The 26,536-nt window shown below is 39.6% G+C and overlaps 1 protein-coding gene and 1 long non-coding RNA gene across 5 annotated transcripts in view; one reads left to right on the top strand and one right to left on the bottom strand.

Moving 5' to 3' along the window:
• The window catches only part of ANO6 (anoctamin 6), a 186,210-nt gene that overhangs the window by 19,391 nt on the left and 140,283 nt on the right, over nt 1-26,536 (top strand). For 2 of the 4 annotated variants that reach the window (XM_072798240.1, XM_072798244.1), the window contains exon 2: nt 26,240-26,293. The exons of the other annotated variants lie outside the window; for them this stretch is intronic. In XM_072798240.1, the coding sequence (XP_072654341.1) occupies nt 26,240-26,293 (54 nt within the window). The remainder of the gene's footprint in view (nt 1-26,239; nt 26,294-26,536) is intronic. 4 annotated transcript variants of the gene reach the window in all.
• Nucleotides 7,724-26,450, bottom strand: LOC140617231 (uncharacterized). Its single transcript, XR_012017453.1, has 3 exons — nt 26,375-26,450; nt 16,948-17,043; nt 7,724-7,966 (listed from the first exon to the last, which is right to left on the bottom strand). It is a non-coding gene; the product is annotated as an uncharacterized lncRNA (long non-coding RNA).

Raw genomic sequence — 26,536 nt, 5'->3', positions numbered from 1 at the left:
TTTCCTGTGTGTGTGTGAAATACACAAATGTTTTTTTCAAATATTTCTCCAGTATAAACCAATAGAAAAGACGTTGGGAAGAGTTTCTGATGTGAGCATGACTAAATTAAAATCTTTATTCTGCTACTTACTAGCTGTTCAACCTTCAGTAAGTTGGTGAATCTCTCAGCCGTTTTTTATTATGAAGATAAAATGAGATAATGTTCTTAAAGGATTTAGTACTGTGCCTGGGACTCATAGCTGTTTATATTAGCCAAATTATGCAAATCTCATGATTTCAAATAAAATTATTATAATATGTACAAGAAGTTAATTACAGGCATTCATGAATGGGCCCATGGCTAATTATTACGCCTATAGAATGAATCCATTTATTGTAATTTTGCATAGATTCTCTTGGGTAGGATTTCAGAAGTTAGATTGACATTTTAGTCAAAAAAATCAAGAATATTATTAAGTTGACAGAGATAGCATATGGTACATTAATATTACTAATAAGCATTGCTTGTGTTGCTGAATTAGGTCTGAAAATATCAAGAGGGAAATTAGCTTAAAGCACTGAATTTTCAAGTCTGTCTGAGTGTAAGTACACAGTACGTCTTTAATTGATTTTATTCCTCAGGTGACTGTATTCAGTTTTTACTGGGGCTCAATTTTCATAATTTTGTAATATGAATGAATAAAAATGAATATAGTCATTTACCTTTTATAATAAATGGTTCTGATCAGAATTGTTAAATCAACTACATTCTTTGGAGCCAAGACACAAACTTATTGGAAGTTTACTTTGTGGTTTTTGGTTTTCTTGCACTTTCCAGTGTAATCCTTTCTGGGTTCCTTAGGATTTTTTTAACCTGGGTCAATATAGTGTCTGAAATATTTATACACTTGGGAATTCAAGTCAAAATAAACATTGCTATTAGGAAAAAGTAACGGGACAGAGGTTGCTGGGCTTTAAAAAGGAAGCTGACAAGTAGGCTATAATAATGTAGAAAGGCCAGCTGTGGAAATGGGTAGAGCGAGAATCTGAGTGGATTTAGGGAATTCATTCTTATAATTAACCTAATGGTGTAGATTATTAAACACTTAATGAGGTCCAAATATAGACTTTTTCCTAAGAATGTTTAAAAATAGACAAGATAATGATTGGTATGACTTTGATAGCTATAGTGCTGCTTCAAATGGGGATAGACCAGATGACTTCACATGGGTCAGTTCTACTTCCTTTCCTTTTTTTTTTTTTTTTTAAAGAGAGAAAGAGAGGGAGAGGGAGAGCATGAGCAGGGGGCAGAGGGAGAGAGAGAAGCAGATTCCCCACAGAGCAGGGAGCCTGATGTAGGGCTCGATCCCAGGACCCCTGAGATGATGACCCGAGCTGAAGGCAGACACTTAACCAACTGAGCCACCCGGGCACCCCTGTATCCTACTTTCTAATGAAATCCGTTAACCCAGATTTAAGCATCTGCTGTATGTCTATCAATGTTAAAAACTAAGAAAGTACCTTAAAAAGAGTGGCAGGTATAATTGTAAATATTTTATATGTATTAACATATTTAATAGTTATAATAGTGCAATTAAGTAGGTACTATTATTATAATAACCATTTTATGGATGATAAGATTGAGGGTCAGGAAAGTTAAGTAGTTTGCTGTAGTCACACAGCAAGTATACGGTGAAGGCAGGATTGAAACTTTGGCTCAGTCATTAAGCTGATTCCTAGGCAGTCTAGTTATGGATATATACATGAAAAATAAGAACAGCATAAATATTTGATTAATGTACTAGGGGATTATGAATCTTATTTCATAATATAGACTCTCATTGCCATTAATTTTGTTTTATCCACTTGAAAATCCTGCTAATTTCTTCCTAGATGGAAAACTGATCTAGATATGACAGTAGTTCTTAGAGTTAATGGAAGGAAAAACTTGGAGAAATACTGCCATAAAGTTATTTTTTTTCTGGCATGTATATATAATGGTAATAACATCATTTCATATAGATGTGGCATTTTGCAGTTAACAGAACACTTGTGTTTTATTTGATTCTTACAACAATTATGTAAAGTTGGCAGAACATCTATTTTATGGATGACAAAGCTGAAGTGCTAAGTCACCCTGAACTTTTGCTATTACACTGTTATTCAGTTTAGAAATTTTCCACCAGGGGTGCCTGGGTGACTCAGTCGGTTAAGTGTCTGACTCTTGGCTTTGGCTCAAGTCATGATCTCATGGGTCTTTAGATGGAGCCCCTAGTTGGGCTCTGTGCTCAGCAGGGAGTCTGCTTGAAGATTCTTGTCCTCCCCTCCCCACCCCCTCAAATAAATCTTAAAAACAAAAGAAAAGAAAAAGAAACCTTCCACCAAGGTTTACATTACTTTATATGAGATAGTAAAGAAAATGTATTTTATTATCATAAAACTTTTTATTTTTTTAATTTTTATTTATTTATTTTTTAAAGATTTTATTTATTGATTCACAAGAGACACACACAGAGAGAGAAAGGCAGAGACAAAGGCAGAGGGAGAAGCAGGCTCCAGGTGGGGAGCCTGATGTGGGACTCGATCCTGGGACTCCAGGATCACACCCTGAGATGAAGGCAGGCTCTAAACTGCTGAGCCATCCAGGGATCCCCTATCATAAAACTTTTTAGAAAAAATAAAACCAGGACTTTGAGAGTACGTTGACCTGAAGGAACATGGAGGAAGACCCAAGCAAAAGTCATTTAAACAAAGGGTTTTGCCACTAACTAGTGCATGTGGGGCCCCACTGAGTCTTAGAAGACTATTCCAATTCAGGGATATCTGGTCTGGGCCCATTTAACTGGCCTTAGCCAAAAATAAGACCTGCAATGTATAATACCTCTTTTTGTGAGGGTAAGTCTACTGTGGAAATGGAATCCTGAGTCAGGATTGTCATCCAGTGATGTAGCTTAACCTTTCTGGTCTAAAAGTTGTCTTAAAATCATAATAATATCTATCAGTGGTACCAGATAGGACTTTTTGTGAGAATGAAATGATAGAATAGATGTTAAACTGCTCTCAAAGATTCTGAATTGCAGGCTGATAGAGAGCATCGTCTCACCTGCTGTAATGTCCTGGTTCTGGAATGCCTTGTAAATATAATAGCTTCTTCATTTCTGAAGCTGTAATTTCCATATCAGAGATGCAGAAACACAAAAATGTGTGATTAAAAAACTATTATCTGATAATAAGAAAGAGTACATTATACAGGAAATTTGCCTAATTTGTATCCTGCTCATGAGATGTTCACAAATACTAATTTTTAAGTTGTGATTGGCGTTTCACCTTGAGTAATACTTCCAAGCTGTTTATTCCTTTGGAGTACAATCTGCCATTTTGAATTTGGTTCATTAAATATCCTGCAAATGTGTAAAGGTTTACAAATTCAGAAAAATCCTTTTTAAAATAATAGGACTCTTCTCATTCTGGGGGGTGCAGTCATGCATTTGAAAAAAAATTTTTTTTTTTCCTGAGGGCAGATTCTTTGGCAGGATAAGGCATTCCAATTGTAAGGCATTTCAGGGACCTGTTTTCTTGTGTACAGGATGGGATGTGGGTTAGTTAGGGAAGAAGAGGATATCTATCAGGTAATAAACTTGGTTTTCAAAGACCTTGATGATAATTCATGTAAAGTTAGAGTAAAGCTGCTACTGGAAGACAATGTTAGACACTGACGATTCTCCAAATCATTCAGCCATTTGTGGTCATCTGACCTTTAGATACTTCCAATGTGCCAATTGCCTGAATGCCCATATCTTACTCACTTTTCTTTTTAAGTAGTTGCTAGAACTTGTTTCTTGGTCTTTGGAATTGTTTTTTAATTAATTAACAGTTTAATGAATATGGGATCCAAAAGACTAAGGTACTTTCTGAAGGAGCTTCTTACTGAGCAGATCATTAATCTGCAATTTCAGGTTCATATGGAACCTGAAACATTTCCTATAAACAGTTCACACAAAAGGATAATCTTAGGAAGCTCACTGCTCCTTTTAGTATGTATTTCAGCTAACTAAGGAAATGAAACTCAAGAACTGTGTAACTAGATCTAATAAAAGGTCATAAGTTGTCTTAAGAAGCTGGAATAAAACTTTGATTACAGAAGGACTGGAGAAAGTGACACCAAGGTTTACCTGGAGGTAGTTCACGTGAAATGGGGATGAAGAGGTGAAATCTTACGCATGGTGTTTGAAGTTAACACTGTTGTCCACATTGCTACAGCAAGTGTTGGTCAAGACTTTTATTCCATACTCTCTGAACAGTAATTCTTCCCCAGTTTCACCCAAGGAAAGTGTTTAAGATAAAGGCGTAAGAAAGAAAATATGTCAGAATTTTCCTTAATTTTTTAAAATAGGTACAAGAAAATCTTTAAAAATAGGTACAAGAAGAAACCATTTCTAAGAACATTGGCCCTGGTACTTTTGAGTTCCCACGTAACAGAACAAATGGGTGGAGGTGGTTTGTGATGAAATCTGTCTTTGAAAGAACAGAGCTGAGAGCCTGGAGACCTGATTTCTAGTTTTATCGTGATTGCTAACTTGTGCCTTTGGATGTTAAACCAGTTTGGATCTCCATTTCCTCAAACCAAGCCAAGTTTCACCAGCAGATCTTTAAAGTCCCTTTCAAATTCGGTGATTCTCTGTGCTGTGTGGAAAACTATCTGAAAACTTAGTGACTTAAAGCAACAACCGTTTTATTGTGCTCATGACTTTGCACAGAGTTTCAGCCAGGGCTTGGCTGTGTCTGGTCTGGTCCAAAAATGCTTCAGTCCTGTTTCTCTGGCCTTGGCAGGGGTGTCTGGAAGGTTGAGCTTGGCTGGGGCTGTTCATTGGAGTACCCACACACAGCCTCTTCACCATGGCAGTCTCAGGGTTGGGAATCATTTCATGGCGACTCAGGGCACAGAGTAGGGATCCAGTGGACAGGACAAAAGCTGTGTGGCCTCTGAATGGCTTAGCCTTTGATGTCACAAGCCCCACTTCCATCCTACTCTCTGTGGAGAGAGAAGGAAGCAGTCATTGGCCTGCCCAGACTCAAGGGGCAGGGAAGGGATATGAACCTCTTCCACCTAATGAGAGGCGTTGCCAAGAATTAATGACCATAGTTAAAAGTTGTTGTAGTCCCATTCACCATGTATGGTAAAGTTTGTTCAACTGTGGTAAAGCTTGCTGTTTTAAATTTAGCCCTCTCAAACTCTTAACAAGATGCAAAAGTCATCCTTATGCCCTAGGAGAGAATGCTGATGACCAAAATACCCTTTCTCCATTCCTTCTTTCTTGCCCATTCTCCTTGTTTATTAATATTTTAAATTTGTTCAGCCTACTCCTCAGGGTCTCTCAACCACCACTTAAGGTTTTTTTTTTTTTAAGTGCTATTTAGTTTGAAGAATACTGACATCTTGAAAAATAGAGTTTGACAGCATTTTCCTTTTTTAATTTAATTTTAATTCAAATGTAGTTAACATACACTGTTATATTAGTTTCAGGTATATAATACAATTCTATATATTAAACAATTATTATTATTATATTAAACAATTCTATATATTACTCAGCGCTCATCAAGATAAGTGTACTCCCAATTCCCATCCCCTATTTCCTCCATCCCCCAGTCACCTCCCCACTGGTAATCATCTGTTCTCTATAGTTAAGAACCTGTTTGGTTTGTGTTCCCCTTCCCTTTGTTTGTTTTGTTTCTTGACTTCTACGTATGGGTGAAATCATATGGTATCTGTCTGTCTCTGACTGACTTATTTTACTTAGCACAATACCCTCTAGCTCCATCCATGTTGTTGCAAATAGCAAGATTTCATCCGTTTTTATGACTGAATAATATTCTATTATATGTATATACCACATCTTTATTCATCTGTCGAGGGACTCTGAGGCTGCTTCCATAGTTTGACTATTGTCGATGATGCTGCAGTAAACATAGGGATGCTATCTATCCTTTCGAATTATTGTTTTCATATTCTTTGGGTAAACACTCAGTAGTGCAATTATTTTTAACTTTTTTAGGAACCTCCCTACTGTCTTCTATAGTAGGAAGTACTGGTTGCTCCAGTTGGTCGAGAGCATTTTCCATGTGTCTGACTTGGGGTGAAGTAACCAGGATGTTTCCTAACCTTTTCATTTCCAATAAGTGGTTGCTTGAAATAAGGAAGCTGATAATAATGCTGGCTTCACCTGGAGAGTACACAATCACACACACACATACACACACACACTAATAATCTCAGTAGTTGGAAACAGTAATTTATGATTAGACAACCAAGCCGCCTGATGTGATGCATCCTCTTTCCATAATTTTGAAGTTAAGTGAAATACTTTGAACTAATTTCTCCTGGAGACCTGTTTTTATCGTGAATATAACAGGTGGTGTTGTAAAGGATTTAAAGAAATTATTAAGCAAATATTATAGGAAAGTGGTCAGAAGATTCTAAACATAAACAGATCTGTATTTCCAAAGATGCTCAATCATTTATTAGAAGTCTAGGGAATTTTTTTAACTACTGTTTTTAATAGCTGTAGTTTATAAGGAATGACATCTCTCCATTGTTTCTTAGGGGCACATGCTGAAATTTGGCTGACAATTGGTGTTCTCATTAAATGCTCATTTCACTGCTGTGAAGGAGTTTTGTTTCTTAGGCCCATCAAGCTTAGAGTTGCTGGAACGTAATTACATAAAAGTGGTGTACTTGGACCTAGGTTGGAACAGCCTTCACAGTAGGTAATTTACCCTTCTATTAAGTCAAAACAATTTTCACATTTATCTGTGGCTCAACGTTAACTCTAAGGAGGTGGTAGGGGGGAATCAGTGTTTTTTTTTTTTTTTTATTTTAAAAAATGTTATGTCCTTTCATTTCATTATGTTGTAAATATAATGGTTAGTCATCGACACACTTAAATGTAAATATAAATTTCAGCTCTGAGGGGTAATTTACAGTAAGGATATGATCTTTATAATCTCTTTTTCTAAATTTGGAGACTTGTGAAAACCTTCACATGACAGGGAACTATGATTCTTTACTCATTCAGTTATCGATGTCTGTCTTTTGAGGCTTCCTCTAGGGAAAAAAGTTACGTTGTTCTTGGATACTCTGCAGGTGCTGACATAATTAATATTGTCTTATTAAAGGCTTATTGTGTCTACTTTTTCAAATGGCAACTTTTCCTTGTTCTGCTAAAAAAATTTTTTTCTTTGCTTTATTGATATAGCTAGGTATTTTGTAGACCAGCTTAACCCAAGTCAAGATCCTTACAGGGAGTAATGAGCATTCTATAATTCGGCCTGTTTAATATCACATTTATTTAATTGTATAAGTATTACATTGTCACTGGAAGAAAATGAGAATATCCATAGGAAAAAAGCACCAGATAATGTCTATAATGTTTTGGTTTATATCGAGAGTGAAATAAATATTTAACAACCAATAAGATACAGGCACCAACTAATCAGAATGAACTCTGGCAAAAAAAAAAAAAAAAAAAAAAAGAATGAACTCTGGCCTTACATAACATACTGTCTGGTTAAAATTGGTCTTGGGTTGTATCCCTCTGGGTGTTTTACCATTTATAGACATGCTACATATACATCTTAAACAATTGGCTTTATTACCATGTCTCCCCTATCCCCATAAAGTGTTTGTAGGCTGATTCTACCAACTAAATCTATATATGAGAAATAGAAGTTGAGTCCACAGAATTGAAAAATAAGATTATTTATTTGTGAATTGCCTTTTGACTTATCTTTTTAAACATATAATGAAGATTTCCAGTTAGTAAATGTAAGGTGACATGTACATCCTTTTAAAAGCAGAGCACATTTTAGGCAAAGAAGTTTAGTCTTGCAGATTATCTTCTTCCCTCTTGTTCCTACTGGGCTTTCCCATTTGAAGTCAGTGGGAGTCCAGAGCTTGCTTCTCATTTCCCTCCAAGCCCCCTGCCACTGAAGAAGAAAGAAAAGAGAAGGAAAAAATTGAATTCAGAAATCTCTAACTATATAAAATTATTCATCATTTGAGCTAATTTATGAAAGGCATGTTGATGCCATTAATGACAATGAAATGTGAAATCAAGGTCCATGAAAGAAGCACATGATTTAAACAGCTTGAATATTATCCCTAAATCTGCCCATGATTATAAATTAGAAGATATACAATATCATTAACAACCTTGATGGTTAACCTTTTGCTATATCAGAACATGAAAATATATAATTAAGGTATTCTTTTGAAGCCATATGAATGCATTAGATTACTTTGAGTCTGTGGTTATTTTAGTTATAGGTGATCATCAATATCATAAATCTCTTATCTGTAGAATGAAAGGTTTGGACTAGCTATATCCAAGAGTCCTCCTAGCGTGCTCATTCCATAATTGTATATTAATAACCTTTACAGTGAAGCCAGTAATGTTTGGCTTATGCTTTAGATTTGCAAAACCTCTTCACAACTCTCCATGTAATAATTCCAGAAATTTCACCATCTTGTGAATGAGGAGTTTGGTAGATGTTGGATGGTACAGAAAGAAGGCAGTAGGGAAAGACTGACGAGTCTTTCCTTCCAGGTTTCTGGAAACCCAAATTGGCAACTAGTCCGCATCTCCTGAAGGTGGGTCAGTAAAGGGTGAGAGGAGGATGTGGATGTTGTTGGTGATTATTGCCTAGGAAGACACTGCCTTCTAGATCATGGCTTTGGCCCGGTGAGGATTACTTTTCCTGCCATATTTTCACACCCCTGTCATATGTGGCCAAAGAATCTAGGCCACAGCACTGCATAATTGCATGTTTTGAATAGATGTTCTTTATTTTGACTGTGACCTATGGGGAAATATTTGCCGTGGTGGATTATTTATTTATTGGCTTATTTTTGTACCTGTTGCTATAGTTTACTGAAAGCCTACTAAATTAGGGGCCACTGTGAGAAGGAGCATCAACATGAGTCAGAAGACTCCTACATGAGCATTTCCTGGTCTAGTCCTAGGTCTACCCCTCACTGGTAATTGGGCTGGTGATTGTATTATTTATTTATTTTTATTTTTATTTTTATTTTTATTTTTATTTTTATTTTTATTTATTTATTATTATTATTATTTTTTTTGGTGATGGTATTTTATAGTTCACCAAAAGCATGCACAGATCTTAAATATTGATTATGGTATGCTGAAATAAGATATTATATGAGTAATAAGGTATCGTATGATTATTAGTTAGACCTGAGCACTCAGGCCTGAATTGAGTTTTGTTTAATGGAACATCCACAAAATAGATGAGAGGTATGATGATGATGATGATGATGATAATTATAATGCACAGATGATAATAATAAGCCAGTCCTTATTGAACATGTAGTATATGTATAGAAGTCATACACATGGATTCTGGAGACAGATGGCCTTAGTTCAGTTCCCAGCTCAGCCTCTTGCTAACCATATGACTTTGGCAAGTCACTTAGTCTTTCTGTGCTTCAGTCTCTTCATCTATAAAAATGGGACCATAGTAGTACCTATCAATCCAGATTGTTGTGAGGAGCATATTAATGTGAAGCACTTAAGAGAGCCCTCGGCATACACTACACGTTCAAATTTTCCAAAATCATAAAAATGAAAGATAAGAACTAGTTAACAGTTGAAAGTGAAGTAGAAATATGCATTATGGCCAAGTTCTTCTGTAAACTTATAAACCCAAAATATGCAAATTCATGAAACCAAGTTTCCTGGTTCTGTTTTTTAATTATATATTTTTTATCTGAATGCCCTGCCATAAAATAATCACATTTTAAAATAACCCTTATTAAGATTTAAAACATCAAATTTTGGGCAGCCCTGGTGGCACAGCGGTTTAGCGCCGCCTGCAGCCTGGGGTGTGATCCTGGAGACCCGGGATCGAGTCCCACGTCGGGCTCCCTGCATGGAGCCTTCTTCTCTCTCTGCCTGTGTCTCTGCCTCTCTTTCGCTCTCTCTGAATAAATAAATAAATCTTTAAAAAAAATAAAACATCAAATTTTAAGCCTTATATATTTAATAATTGAGAATAAGCTAGTTTTTTACTTAACCGTGTCATATGTAGCATCTCTTACATTGTAAACACTAAAAATTTACCATAGTTTTTGCATGTCTAGATTACTAAACTCAATAAAACTTATTCCAGTTTACTACAGTGTTCTTAATTTTATAGTATCTATTTTCTATCATTTATTCATTTATCCCTTTCCTCTCTCCTTCTTTCCTTATTTTATTATTCTGGTATTTGAGTGTTTGATGTATTAGAAGGCCTTCACCTTGGCCGTCTTTGAAAACATAGAGATTAGCCATTATTATTATGTTCTCTCTCTCTCTCACTCGAAATTCTCTCCTCCAATAAAAGCAGAAATGTTGCTGGAGAAGATTGTAATGGACGTTACTTGTTGGGCATTATTCCCAAAGAAACCATCATGAAACCATAGGATTCTCCTCAATTTGGAAATAATCACCCACAAGTCATTTTCATTTTATTAAATTATATACTCTACTAGTGGTGACTCCCAGTTCTGGGTTGGGTGATTGTTAAGAAGCAAAATTATGACTTCATCACTTCCTCCGAGATGGATAGATCTCACATCTCCTTCTGGCCCCAAGTGTCTCCACTGTAACCTTGAAGTGATTGCATCTCATCTTCTGATTAGGATGCCATCAATTTGTACGCATACACACGCATATGTAGTGTGGACAAAGATGACAAAAAAGGAAAAATTCACAGCATTTTGCCTCTTCTGGCTTCACCAAACTCTGCTATGGTAATCATTTCAGATTCTGGTGCTTTCTTGGCTTTCTAAACCATGTTTACCTAAGACAGTGAAGGTCATTTATTTTCATATCTGTTGTCGCATGGTACTTTGGAAGGGCTAGTGTTTTCCATTTATTTGTGACTACTGTTAATCATTACAAAATCTTATTATTACTGCCCATATATAAATCAGGAAAACAAATTTGATTTCTAGCATTTTAATGTGCTTAAAAAAATTCATGAATAGAGGAAACTTCTTATGCAAATATAAGCAGCTGACAGAGAATAAATATGGGCACAAACTCTTGCTATTATAATCATCTTTTGACCTCAGCCACCCTTTGTATAGCCCAAGTAATGACTGTTTGATATTTATTATAAAGCATATTAAATTTCTTGATTAACTGAACCTTTCATTCCTCTTTTTTGTTTCATGTAGCAGTGAAAATAGATTGTTCTATTATCATTCTTGCCAGGAAATTTATAAAATGTATAAAATTATTCATACATGTATTTTAAACTGGAGACATATTAATGTATTATTGGGTGTACTGAGCAGAAAACATTTCTTTTCACATTTGAATGGCAGGCACATGATTATAAATTCGCTTCCTACTGAATATTAATCATCAGCTCCATATGGCCAGTGGATAAAACTCTGAGAGGCACAAGCAGGAGATGTAAATTCTTACCCTCATCATAAGCTTTTTATGTGATTTTGCTTAATATTTAAAATAGACTGAGTGACCTTTGAAATTAAAAAAAAAAAAAGTCATTCCTCCAGAGAAGTCCAAGGGCAATATGGTCTCAAGATGGGTTATTACTCCTTCCACTCGCCTCTTGGCTTCTGTGGTCTGGACTCCCTTGGGCTTCCTCCATCTGACTGTTCCTTCTTGGTTTCCTGTTTCCTCTCTGCTCTGCTTCAAACACTGGTGTTACTTAGAGTACCAACCTCGGTCCACTTCTGTTTTTGCCCATGTTTTCTCAGGGCTTGCTCATTCACGCTTGTGGTTTAGGGGTTCTGGCCTGTTCTTGGATTCTAGACCACCCTGTAGGATGTTTCCCCTGAGATGCCTCTATTCTGTGCTTTCTTCTTTCTCCACTGTTACTCCCACTCCACTTGTCCTGTGACCTCCTCAGTGGGTTGACTGATGACTCCCCAGAACTCAGCAAGGCACTGGCATCAAGTAGGCGCTCAGAATATGCTCAGTGATTTAATGTTCACAGTTGAACTCATGGTCTTTCTGTGTCTAACACACACACAGTGACAAACACCTCTCTCTTCCTGCGTTCTCTTTCTCAGTGAATGGCATCCAGCATCCAATTTCCCCTCCCTCCTCTTTCTTCTCACACCCTCTGGTGCTGCCTTTTCTGCACATCCAGTCCTTTACCTTCTATCTCCTGTGTTTCTGAATCCAGTCTGTCCCTGCACTACCCTGGTCCTTGGCGTTCCTGTCTCTCACCTGGACTGTGGCTGTATCTCTCCATTTGTATTCCGGGCTTCCAATCTTGTCCTCTCAAATCCATCCTTCTTCATGCTGTTGCCAGATTAATCTGAAGAAAACTGCAAACTTTACCAAGACTCCAGAAAGACAGATAAAGGCCAAGGGTTTTCTGTGCTCCCATATGAGGCAATGCTCATTAAGTGTTTATGCTTCGTAGGTTTGTTTTTTTCAGTTTACTACAGTGCTCCTCAAGAACCCAAGGGAGTTTTCTGAGACAACTGGACAAAGTGATTCACTTGTCTTATAAAATAAACGTGTGAGAATAAATAAGAAAAATTGTAGTGTAAGATCGTCGCCCTTGCAGTAAGAAAACTTGGCATTGAATCTCAGCTCTGGTATGAGCTGTGCGGTCTTCTACAGCTTTCCCCTGCCCTTCACTGTGTCTTCTTCTTTAAAATGGCATTACAACAGAAACTACCTCTAAGAATTTTTGTGAGGAGGTTTCAACAACGTAGTGATAGAAAAAAAAGTCATTCCTCCAGAGAAATCCAAGGGCAATATGGTCTCAGGATGCCTGTAGTGTATTTATTGGCACAGTGTCTGGTACCTAGCAAATGCTTAATAAATATTAGAATCAAAAGAACATGAAAACCATAGCTACATACATGTAAATGGAGATGAAAGAATAATAATAGTGGTTGTCTCAATATGGTGGGGGTTACAGATTTTTCTTGTTTGTGCCTTTTCTCCTTTTTCCATAGCTATCATTTATTACTTTTTAAATAGAACTCTTTCAGTGACTTCCCTCCTTTAGACAATGAATCCAGGTTCCCTCACACTTCATTCACTGCCCTCTGTAACCTCATTTCTGCTCTACTTCACTCTTCTCATCGATTATGACTTCTTCCTGTCTACCTTTGTGGTCACCAAGAATCCTGAATTACCTTATTCCTTTTATGCATGGTTTCCCGCCTGCATGCCTTGCTCTCTCCTCTGTCTATAATGCCCAGTCCTAACTTTGTCTTATTCACAGTCACTTCTCTTTTAAGATTTAGCTTAAAATGACTCATCAGTTTGAGCTTTAGGAACACTGTGTTTAAAGTATTTGCACCCGTGTCTATTTTCCTCAATGGAATGTTCTTCTCCTGAATGAGGACTTTGCTAGAAGCTAGAAATAAAAGATGATCAAGTTATAGCCCATGCCCTCAGGTTGCTTATAATTAGCAGGAGGAGGAAAGCATGAAAACACATGAAGGTGGTAAATATTGTAGGATCTCTGATACAAGGACCTGCAGAATTCAGCAGGGCAGAAAGACGGGTGCAGTTAGTCCCTCTTGGGGGAAGGGGCAGTGGTAAATTAGAGTGAAGGGTTCGTGAATGTTTTCATTCAAGAGGCTGATGCTTAAGTGGCTGAAGAGGCATTTTCTGGGCAGGTAACATGGAGACGAGTGTTCTAGGCTGGGTGTGTGGGACAGTGATGACAAGTTGAGTTTGAGGTGGGTCTTCATGGTGCCTGACACAGGGTAGAAGCTCAAAAACATTCAACCTGAACAGTAGGCCCCCTCCTGGTATCCCTGTGAGTCAGGAGTTTCTGCATCCCTAGAAGTTGTATTGTGTAAAAAACAGAATGTTTTATGTTTATGTGCTTCTGAGGATTTTTCTGAGGAGAGCAATCCTTGAATTTCACTGGATTTTCCCAGAGCTGCATGGTCTATGAGAGGTTTAAAAGCACTCTTGGCCAATACCATACCACTGGAAGTGGATGAGGTAAGGGGTGGCAGATGGAAAATGGTTTGCAGATACGCTGTTCCCAGCAGCAGCTGATGGCCATGCCCCTGGCATCTCCAGGGCTGTCACCTGCCAGAGCCACTGTGACGGCCTGGGCACAGCGGCGCTTCTGGTACTGGGTCCACGTACCCTTTTCTAGCTCCTTTCACCAAGCAGGCTCACTCCTGTCTCTTTGTTTGTTCCCACTAAGTCATGACAGTGTTCTTTCCCTGAGACTCAGAGCAACTCTCCAGGGCAGGAAACATTATGGGGTTGAAAGACTGGGGAGAGAATGGAAGCACCATATGTTTTATTCTGAAAATAGAGTAAGGAGGTGAATATGTGAGAACAAGAAAGCAAATACAGTAACCAGAGCCATTTGGTGGCAATGGTATTAAATCGACTGCATTAAAAGACTGCAATGGCATTAACCCCCCAGAGACACTGTACGTCAGCTCATTCATTCCTCAGCGCCGGCCGGTAAAGAGATGTATGAGTTATCCAACTCCGAGAATCCTGCCTGGGCAGAGCCGGCATCCTTCTCCTCCCCTGCCCTCTGTGCAGCTATAATAATACCCTCTCTATACCTTTGTTCTAGAACATATTGCAACATGGTGTAATTGTTGGTATTCTTTTCTTTCATGAGGCATGACTAGCTTAGTTTTTTTTTTTTTAAGACTTTATTTATTTATTCATGAGACAGAGAGACAGAGAGAGAGAGGCAGAGACATAGGCAGAGAGAGAGAAGCAGGCTCCATGCAGGGAGCCCGATGTGGGACTCGATCCGGTATTCCAGGATCAGGCCCTGGGCTGAAGGCAGGCACTCAACCGCTGAGCCACCCAGGCGTCCCTGACTAGCTTAGTTTTGAATGCCTGGCATGTAGTGCTGGGTTCGGTACATGTTTATTGGAAGAATGAACTTGAGCTTTCTAGCCTGAAGGTGGTGGAGTTCACGGTTTAGTCTACACACACACACACACAAAAAAAACCCCATACAGCTGAAGATTTCCATTACCCTTTGCCTAAGGAGGTACTCAAGAGCTAATCAAGGAAGGGGGCAGGTCTTTTGCTAAGACTGGCTGCTCTTTGGAAGGGAGGGATTTGGTGCAGTGTGGAATCTGATGCAATATCAGATGCTATCAGCTTGCTAAACAGTTTTGGTAACCACAGGCAAAGCAAAGGGCAAAGGTAACTGGAGCAGACATTGAGGGCACCATTGGTCACACTTGGATCTGTCTCAGGAGTACCCACACGCCCTCATCTGTTTCCCAAAGTCAAGTAACCTTCAGAAGCATAATGATTATGCAGTTGTATTTTTCAAAGCTCAGCACTGGGATTCATGAAGCGAGCTCCCATGTTGCATGATGCTCAGCCCTGTGCAGAAGCTTCAGAGGATCCCCAGCTAACAGAATGGGGGCAGGGAGCTTGAAGAGCTCAGGAAGAGGGCTCAGGAGAGTCACAGATGCGTTTAAAGGAATGGAAGATTTAAAAATTAGAATGTTAAAGAAGAAACAGAAGGGTGGTTCCATGGTCTCAGGCCCGCAGAGAGCAGTGATTAATATTTTCCAATTACTGGGGAACAAAGAACAGGAAAATTGTTTTGAACCGTATCCTGAGGGCTTCTGAACTGATGGAGTGAATTAGAAGATTATTGAAAATATCTCCTTATATCCCTATCATGTTAACCTTATTAGTTATAGATAGATGGTCATTTTAAGCATTTAAGTCATTTACACCGTTGCTCCCCCAGATTAGACACTCACTCTCAAGAAGGAGAGGAAAAGAAACCAGGTAGCGGTACTGACTGAGCATCTCCTGACAGCAGGCCCTGGGTTTTCCTACGTCTCTGATTTACAACCATCGTACTGTGTAACACCTGAGAGGATAGGTATCATCATCTCCATGTGTTTGCGGGGAGACTGAGGCCAGGGGCACTCAAGATGACAATTGTAGGTGGCAGTCCGAGGACTATGTTATATGTTACTTTAGTCCTGAGTCTCTGTGACTCCAAAGGCCTTTTTCAAATTCATCTGTGAAATGCAGTGGATCTAGTGTTTACTGAAGCTGCCTGGATGCCTCATCCTCTATGAAGAGTTCCAGACTGGCCTGCCCCAGGTCCTGAAAACCTTCACCGCAGAACAACTGTACGTTTGCTCCAGTCTGGCATTTATATATCCAAAACACCATCTATTGCTACCTGTCAGCCTGGGCAAAGCATACTCAGGGAGGAGCCAGTCTGTAATGCATGCTTTCTGGCACAGCAATAAGTAAAAGAATACATTTCAATATAATAAATATAAAATTTTAACTCCGGTGGCATGCCTTTGGGTCATCTCCGCAGTGAAGGCAAACACAGGAGGCATGTGGTACATAAGTACATCAAGGATCTTAGCAAGGTGAATGATTCCCATCTAAATTAAACCTGCTGGTAACCAAACCTTCCTATCCCTGACACCTGCTGTGCCATGTCTTTTTCTCATTGTGTGCATTATACATGGGCAATTTTGGAAAAATAAAACTGTAAGTAAAACAAAAAACACCCATAGCTCTACCACCCTCAGAGAAGCCAAACACGAATACCCTAGTATGCCGCTTTCTAGCCTTTCAGAAATACCGAAGTAATTTCACATGACTTAGACATCTGCTACCCTGTCTTTTTATGTAACTTGCCTCATAAGCATTCCCTAATATTTATTTTTTTCTTCATTGTGGTAAAATATACATAATCTAAAACTAGCCATTTTATCCATTTTCAAATGTATAGTTCAGGGGCATCGTGTACAGTCAGAGTGTTATGTAACCATCACTGCTGTGCATCTCCAGAACTTTTTCATCCTTGGCATTCTCTATACTTAAAAATGCTTCAAAAACTGTACTTAATAGCTGCATAATATCCAACCATATAGAATTTACTTGAAAGAATTTACTAGGAAACACTCAACAAATACTTACTTTGTGCTCACTACGAGGTAGATTTTATGGCTAATTGCCCTCTTGGACTTTACGTCTGGCGAAGAAGTGGCCGTGAGGGGGCAGGCAGTTGGGGTCCTGCAGAGGGGTAAGCACAGGGGCTTTAGGGGTGCACATAGGAAGACAGCCTAACTTGATGTATAATTTACATACTCTTTCCCTGATTATTGTAGATCTAGCTTGTAGATTTTTTTTTTTTTTTTGCTATTGGAAATAGTGTTGTGAGATATTTATAGGTATAAATATTTTTTTGCATTCAGATTATTTTACGAAGATTTTGAAAAGTGGAATTATTGTGCTCATTGCAACAGGGCAGCGCGAGGTGTTCTTTTAGAGCACTGGTTATTGTTAACCCACTGTGCCATTCTCCAGGTTAGGAACTGCCACCCAACATTTCCATTGACTGTTACATCTTGTGAGCTCTACTAATTTCTTAAAACAAACCTCTCTCTAATTTGTAGGATAGTGTGCAGAGTTGGGGCTGAGGAATGAGTGTATCGGACTGGGAAGAACTAGGGAGGGCAGGGGCAAAGGGACCGTGGCCGAGGCTGACATTATGTCACAGGTGACATTTGAACTGTCCAGCTGGTTGTACTGGTATCAGAGGCCTTGGTTGGACTCCTGCTTTAGAGCTGTGCTCTGTGTGCATGCTTGCTGTCAAGAGTTTGGCTCCCTTCTGTGAAAATTCCAGACTCGTGAACTTGAGGCTCATTGGGAAATAAAAGAAGCCTATGGAAAACAAAATATCAGTTTATCAGCTAAACGGAAACTTCTGGTCTATTATCAGAGCTGGAAGAGTCTTTGGATATCATAGAATCTTCCCTGTTCAGACTGCAGATGAAGATTCTGAGGGTTAGAACTTTAAGAAACATTCTGAAGGAAACCAGTAGGGTGGATAAAGAAGAGGGATTTAAATTCCTTTCTCTCAATTTATCTTGTTCCTCCAAAACCTGTCCCATGTTGTCTTAACCTTTGTTCTTATCCTTGTGGGGATTCTTTTCTTCTATCTCGTGAATTCCCGGTTTTGTGTTCTGGTGTGTCCTTCTAAGATGCTATTCATTTTCAGTGTTGAATGCGTGTACGTGCTGGCTAATGTCTATCCACAGTCATCACGTTATGCTGCTGTGTTTGCCTTCCTTACTCTATGTCGGTCTTGGCCTACTAATTTGTTTGCTGACTGCTGTCTTCATCTTGGCCTCCTTTTTTATCGAAAAGTGTTGACTCTGGCGAACAGTAACAAGTTAGGTTTTATTTCACTCCCTTTGTCTTAGTCCTTTTAGGTAATTTTGTTGGGTTTTGGTTTTTTATTAATGTTAACAAGTCATACACCCTCCAGCGATGTAGGAAGTGTGGAAATCCGGTCTGGGGCCAAAGAGCAAACAGTTTTTAAATCATTAATGTTGGGACGCCTGGGTGGCTCAGCCGTTGAGCATCTGCCTTTGGCTCAGGGCATGCTCCTGGAGTCCCGGGATCGGGTCCCACGTTGGGCTCCCTGCATGAGCCTGCTTCTCCTCCCTCTTCCTGTCTCTGCCTCTCTCTGTGTCTCCCATGAATAAATAAATAAAATATTTTTTAAAAAAATCATTAATGTTGAGAATCGTTAATGTTGATTGTTAATAAGATCTTAAATGTTTAGAATAGGAATATTAGCACAGATCTCTGATGTATATATTTTATAATGACTGATAGCTAATGATTAGTTGCTAAAGCTTTACCATGGACACACATCTATATATTTATGTAAATGTGCATATATTTTTTATGTATAGCCAACCTTCTAAGGTCAAATTTATAAAAAAGTTAGCATTGCTTTGTGTTAGACAAAGTGCCATTATCTTGAGCAGAGCTTCATATCTACATAATGACTCTAAATAAAGGGCCATCAGCCCCCTGATAATAATTAGGAAAAGGAACTTGAAAAGCCAGGGCATCAAATTTGGTCTAAGGCTGTCAGCCCCAGTATGAAGTGATTATTATGCAGTTGGAAAATCCTGTCGCTTAGATTCTAAACAATTTCTGGTAATCAGTACCTCAGAATAATTCACAGAGTTATCAGGTTCTTTCATTTATGAGAGAAAGGAACAATTCCTCATTTATCTTAAGTCTTTTATGTTGGCAATTCTATCCTTAATTAAAAAGGCATTGGCATTTTCATTATGAAAATGGTTTTCCTGGATTTATAGCTGAGTCCATTAATTTAGTGTTTTGAAACTGATTGGCATTAGCCTGTTAGTTACTTTTATACAAAAACAACTTAAAAATCGATTTTGAAGTGTCTCGATTTTAAAGACCATTTCACACATGTGTTCCTCTTGGGTCTACTGGATCGATGTATTAAGTTCTGAAGAACTAGGGAATAAATATAGCACACTCCACTTCCAAAAAAGACGATAGCCATTATCACTCTGTTTAAGGCACTTGAGAGCCTAAGGAGACATACCCTGGCTCTGTACTCCGCCTTTGTTCTCTCATTTTCTTCTATATTCTCCAGGGTGGAAAAATAATGATGATAATGGCAATTATATTTTCTTAAGTGCTTATTGTCAGGCCATGTGTTACATCCCATTTAGCATTCATAACAGTCTTATGACACCCATTTTACACACTGGGAAGCTGAAACTCCCCAACAGATCACCTGCTTAACCCCTTGATACCACTTAATTGATTCTTTTCATTTCCCTACCACCTCTTTCCATTCTGCACATTATTCCTGGTCCTTTCTGTGTTCTCTATAACATCCTCCTTCAGAAACACCTTCTAAGAGTCCTGACTGCATAGAAGTAAAGCCCAAACTTCAACATATCAATGGGTTGGTTGATCCCAACTTCTCTAATGTCACACCCTGCACTTCTCTAATGTCACATCTCTTTACACGAACCTGCACTATAAACCTACAGAGGGTGAGCAAGCATACTGTGTACTTTGCCACCTGTTTCTCCTGCCTCAGCACTGGCAAATGCCTATTATTTGCCAGGTACTCTGTTAGGATCTTCGGTACAGCTCTTGTCTTTAAAACTTGGACTAGTAGCAAGATAGATGTGGACATTGAAGCAGGAGAGCGAGGGTCTTGTCTTACGGAGTCAAAGAATGAATCTCTTGGACAAAGGAGAGTAAAGCAATAGAAGTTCATTAAGTCAGGATACAGAGAAAGCTCTCAGAAGTGAGAGGGGTCCCGACTGGGTTGCCACTGGGGGCTTGTAGGGTTGGTCTTTTACTGAAAGCCAACCAGGGTATCTAAATCCTTTTTTTTAACATCCTCATTTTATTTTATTTTTTTCATTGGAGTTCAATTTGCCAACATATAGCATATCACCCAATGCTCATCCCATCAAGTGCCCCCTCAGTGCCCATCCCCCGGTCACCCCATCCCCCTGCCCATCCCCCTGCCCACCTCCCTTTCCACCACCCCTTGTTCGTTTCCCAGAGTTAGGAGTCTCTCATTTTCTGTCATCATCACTGATATTTTCACTCATTTTCTCTCCTTTCCCCTTTATTCCTTTTCACTATTTTTTATATTCCCCAAATGAATGAAACCATATGATGATTGTCCTTCCTTCTCCGATTGACTTACTTCACTCAGCATAATACCCTCTAGTTCCATCCATGTAGAAGCAAATGGTGGGTATTTTTCATTTCTGAGTAATATTCTATTGTATACATAGACCACATTCATCTTTCGATGGACACCGAGGCTCCTTCCACAGTTTGGCTATTGTGGACATTGCTGCTAGAAACATTGGGGTGCAGGTGTCCCGGCGTTTCACTGCATCTGCATCTTTGGGGTAAATCCCCAGCAGTGCAATTGCTGGGTCATAGGACAGATCTATTTTTAACTCTTTGAGGAACCTCCACACAGTTTTCCAGAGTGGCTGCACCAGTTCACATGCAGAAGAATGAAACTAGACCACTCTCTTGCGCCATACACAAAGATAAACTCAAAATGGATGAAAGATCTAAATGTGAGACTAGAATCCATCAAAATTTTAGAGGAGAACACATCCTTTTTGAACTTGGCCACAGCAACTTCTTGCAAAATACTTCTATGAAGGCAAGGGAAACCAGCAAAAATGAACTATTGGGACTTAATCGGATCAAAAGCTTCTGCACAGCAAAAGAAACAGTCAACAAAACTAAAAGACAACCTACAGAATGGGAGAAGATATTTGCCAATGACGTATCAGATAAAGGGCTAGTATCCAAGATCTAGAAAGAACTTATTAAACTCAACAGCAGAGAAACAAACAATCCAATCATGAAATGGGCAAAAGACATGAACAGAAATTTCAAAGAGGAAGACATAGACATGGCCAACAAGCAGATGAGAAAATGTTCCGCATCACTTGCCATCAGGGAAATACAAATCAAAACCACAATGAGATACCACCTCACACCAGTGAGAGTGGGGAAAATTAACAAGGCAGGAAACAACAAATGTTGGAGAGGATGTGGAGAAAGGGGGAACCCTCTTGCACTGTTGGTGGGAATGTGAACTTTTAACATATCTATTGATATCATCATCTGAGTAAGGACTAGAGATAACACCTTCGAAGGCTTACTTCCTTTTTGGGTCCCGTAATTCTTTGTTGGTCACAAGTAGCTGTTGTAACATGACACCATCTCTGACACCTAGGACAGGATGCCCTCGTTTGTTTCTGTGTGGTTTCCTTCCATCTCCACATTTTTGGGATTTTTGTGAGCCTTATTCCTTGGCCCCCTACCTAGCCCTGCCTGTCCCTTACTTAAACATAAATCATTTCACTTTTACCTATCTAATCCCAGATTGGTTTAGAGCTTTTGCACTTGGTGAAAGTTTTCCTAACCATTCAAGGTAAAAGTTGATTCCACATTCCTCTGACTGCAGCTGAATTGACTGATAAATACCGTATATTTATCTTCAAGTTTTGATCATATTTTCATGTGCCTGGGTCTTAACCCACTTCTAGGTTACAGATTCCATAGGCAAAGTCTGACTTTAATGTATCTTTGATTTCTTTTTTTTTTTTTTTTAAGATTTTATTTATTTATCCACGAGAGACACAGAGAGAGGCAGAGACACAGGCAGAGGGAGAAGCAGGCTCCATGCAGGGAGCCTGATGTGGGACTCGATCCCGGGTCTCCAGGATCATGCCCTGGGCTGAAGGCGGCTCTAAACCACTGAGCCACCCAGGCTGCCCATATCTTTGATTTCTAAACTCTATTTTAAAAGGAAGGATTAATTTGTAAAAATATGTAACATGCCATAAAGAAATTTTAGCATTGGCTGGGGCACCTGGGTGGCTCCATCCCTCGAGCATCTGACTCTTGGTTTCAGCTCTGGTCATGATCTTGGGGCTTCAGGGGCTCCTTGTTCAGCAGGGATTGGATTCTGCCAAGGATTCTCTCTCCTGCTATCCCTGCCCCTCATTCGTGCCTGCACGCTCTCCCTCCCTCCCTCTCTCTCTCTCTTTCAAATAAATCTTTAAAAAGTAGCATTGGACTACCATATTTTTTAATATATTGCAATGTGGTCTGAGACCACATGTTTTAAAATATAAAAAATTAGGTTGGCACACAAATATGGCATGTCATTTGTTTTTCTGGATTTTTTAAAACCCTGGCACCAAGCTTTTCTCTTTTTTTAAAAATTGAATTAATAATATTACTGTGACACCTTCCCCTTCATTAGTTATTAGCACAGGAAGGAAGCCTTTTGAGCATAAGCCAGGCCTTTAAAAGACACTAATAAAAGATCTTGGTTGCTAGTACTTCAAGTTATGGGACTTGTTAAAAATGCCATGGAAAATAAATAAATAAATTAATTAATTAATAAATAAATAAATTAATTAATTAAAAAAAAATGCCATGGAAAGTAAGTGGTGTGAGCAGACTGAGTCCTGACTCAGGAGGTAGGAAACCTGTTCTACTTCTGGCTCAAGTCACTGGGGGGGACTCTGATGTAGTCAGAAGCACAGTGAGCCCGGATTTCTTTGCCTTCCAAGTGACGCATCATAGCAGACGTGGTGGGTTATGGACACCTCAGATCCTTTCACGGGTGCCTTTCTCCCGGTTCTGATAGTAGAACTTCATCCATCTGTTTATAAATAGATAAATAGGCCAGGTGGCCAAACAACAGAAATTTATGTGCCCACAGCTCTGGAGGCTGGAAGTCCAAGGTTGAGGTGTTGGCACATTTGGTTTCTTCTGAGGCTTCTCTCCTGGGCTTGCAGCTGCCACCTTCTCTCTGTGTCCTCACGTGGTCCTTCCTCTGTGTTTGCACACCTCTTGGGGGGTGGTGGGGGGGAGGGTGTCTCTGTCCATAGTTCCTCTCAGGAGGACACCAGTCAGATTGGATTAGGGCCCATTCTAACTGCTGCATTTTCTTTCTTTCTTTCTTTCTTTCTTTCTTTCTTTCTTTCTTTCTTTCTTTCTTTCTTTCTTTCTTTCTTTCTTTCTTTCTTTTCTTTTCTTTTCTTTTCTTTTCTTTCTTTTAAAGATTTTATTTGAGAGAGCATGCATACGTACAAGAGAGAGCATGAGTAGGGGAGGGGCAGAGGGAGAAGCAGACTGAGAACCCACTGAGCCGCCCAGACACCCTAACTGCTGCATTCTGACCTCCTCCACCCCATTAAGGCTCATAGGATCACATGAGTTAAGGCTTCAACAAGTGAATTTTGAGGAGACTGCAGTTGCGCACACAACATCTATTTAAAATAACCTTCATTTGTTTTAAATAGACTAGTATAAAGAAGAAACCGAAAATAGCCTCCCACCTAGTTAGTTAATGCCTATTGTTAAAGAGAGAGGGCTAAGTACATGAAAAGAGAATTCAAACTGTCTTCAGGATTATAAAAGGAAAATTAACCCTCTCCTAGCCCCTTCCTTCCACAGGGAGGCAGCCTCTTTAAATACCTTGACACAGATATTTACTGTGCAGAGTCCAGGTGCAGCTTTCTCAGGTCTTAATGCATCACACACAATACAGATCTCTCTGTATCTGCACACCCTCCAGATTAGCCTCTTAAATGAGGCCAATTGTATATGTTTTAGATGTAACTTGTGACCTATTATTCATGGGCATTTAGGTTGTTTCCAGGAACCCCCTCCACCTCCATTACAAACAGTGGAGTTGGACTCTCTTTAAGAACGCATTATGGAAAGAACAGTAATGAGCCACCTCATAAAAACAACTGGCATTTGATGTTGTGAAGACAGCCTTTTTCACTTTCCTGCTTATTGGCCCTTACCAGTTGCTGTGAAAGGTATTTCAGTCTTTCTTACCCTCCAGCACCTGACCGTAGGCATTGTAGGCCTTGGGCCTCCTAGGCCTGGGCCTCCTTCCTGCATAATGTGGAAGGAGAGGCTTCCCTCAGCAGCGTCAGGTCGTATCACGCAGCTGTCCTTTCTCTTCAGGAAGGAAGGTCTATCTGAATCATTAACAGGCAGAGACTATTTTTAGTTAAGTAAAACAGTTTTTCTTTTTTTTTTCCTTTTTTTTTTTTTTTTTTTTCCTTAAGTAAAACAGTTTTTCTTGTAAGAGTCGCTGTTTCTCTGCCCACGATGGCATATGAATCCTTTCTGGCTGCTTCCACCCTTTGGAGAGGGGCCAGCTTCCTAATGGAATGTAAGCAGTCTTACTGCTAATCAAGATTTACAGCTGAAACCAGGATAACCCGGCCGCTCATTGGATTTAGCCGACTCTCCAAGCTAGCAGCAGCAGCTCTTCTGAGATTAAGTGCGGTACAGAGGCCCCAGTCCTGTTCTCCAGGCCTCCTTCCTTCCTCAGGCCCGGCCTCTTAGCCACAGGTATCATCTGGCATCATTGTAGAAGCTGTGCCACAGTACAGATGTTCTCTGCTGAAGAATTACTTTCATTTCTGACTCATTTCAGGAAATGAGGCTGTCTATCAGAGGTGTTCTTCATTTTCAGACCCACGGAGAATTCATTTTCTCCTGGGATTTCTAACCACATGTGGGCAGTGCTTTATTTACCCAGATGTGAGAGAGAACAGTAATGAACAGCCCCTTTCTAAAGCAGGCCCAACTTCCCTGCCGAATCCAATGTGAAGACCCAGAGGAACTTATGCTCTTATTAATGTAAATATTTCTGAGGTTTTGGTTTTGTGATGCTTGTGGACATGCTGTGTGTATGGGCTTTGGTGCAGGAAAAATATAATTTAGCAGCAGATTTAAAAGGTAGTCTGGAGTGTTTCTAATTACTGTTTGTTTAGCTCACCATTGCCTTAATAAGTGGATTTAAGTAACCTTGGGGGTAGGGAATGTAATGTTCATATTATAGTCAGCCATGCAAATCAAATCCTAACTAAGTATTGCAGAGAACACACCATGGAGTCATTTTATACATATTCCATTGAATTTTAAATTTAGAACTGAGAGCCTTTTGGAATAGGCATTTTTCTACCTGTCAGGTGTCAGCGTGAATTATTCATGTGTCCAGGATCAACCCCACTGTGTGCTACAACCCCATTTAAAATCCATCCCTGGGGGCGCCTGGGTGGCTCAGCAGTTGAGCATCTGCCTTCGGCCCGGGGGGTGATCCTGGAGACCCGCAGGGAGCCTGATACTCCCTCTGCCTGTGTGTCTCTCATGAATAAATAAATAAAATATTAAAAAAAATAAATAAAATCCATCCCTGGCTTTGACATTCAGTTCCCCTTTTGATACAGAAGAGAGGCAGAAACTTAGCTTCTCTTCGCTTTCCCATCCTTCAATGGCTGTGATAGGAAATGGAAGGATTAAGAGGGCCTTGAACAGTGAATGGTTCTCAACCTTGGCTGCTCTTTGGAAGCAGCCTGGGAACTTTAAAAAAATACTGATGTCTGGGTTCCACCCCCAGAGGTTCTGGCCTTGGCATTTTCAAAAGCTCCCCAGAGGGTGTTATTGACTACTTGGGGTTGAGAAGCACAGCCTTGGGAGACCTCGCATCCCGTGGTTCCCCACTGCAGACTGGCATCACCTGGAAAGCTGTTGGAAGAAACACAGATGCCCCCCCAATTGAAACCGCATTTCTGGAGGAGGGAGCCAGTATTTTTAGAAAGCTCCCAGAGGATTCTGATGCATAGCAAGGGTCAGGGTAAACTAACATAATCTAACCACCCAGTATCACAGATGAGAAGAAATGAGAACTTGAAAGGCCAGATGGCGTACTCAAGGATCCCAGTTGTTTCAGGAGCAGGTCTGGGACTCAGGTCTGACCCTCCTACCGGTTACTCTGCTGCCTGACGCCACCCTCTTTTATTTTGTCTGTTGTATTTATTGATGCTTCCTCATCCTTCAGGTGATGTTCCTGCCTCCAAAAGGCCTTTTCTGACTCCTCACCCATCCAGTCTGGGTAAGATGCCCTTCCTGTATATTTGAACAGCACCCCCAGCTCCCCTCTGCACTGTTAGCTCCAGGAGCACAAGACCCTTACCCTTCTCGTCGTTTCTATGACTTGCTGGCATGTTGTAGGATCCTAGATCGTTTGTTGAGTTGAAGCTCCCTGATTTTTTTTTTTTTTTATTCCTCTGTTAGTCTACATGGTTTGCTAAAAATAACCCATTTCTGTGTTAGCTTCCAAAAATAGCTTCTGATA

This window comes from Canis lupus, chromosome 25, assembly GCF_048164855.1.
Source record: "Canis lupus baileyi chromosome 25, mCanLup2.hap1, whole genome shotgun sequence".
NCBI classification, from domain to species: Eukaryota; Metazoa; Chordata; class Mammalia; order Carnivora; family Canidae; genus Canis; species Canis lupus.
The sequence above is the reverse complement of the archived record's forward strand: the minus strand, read 5'-3'. Positions and strand labels throughout refer to the sequence as shown.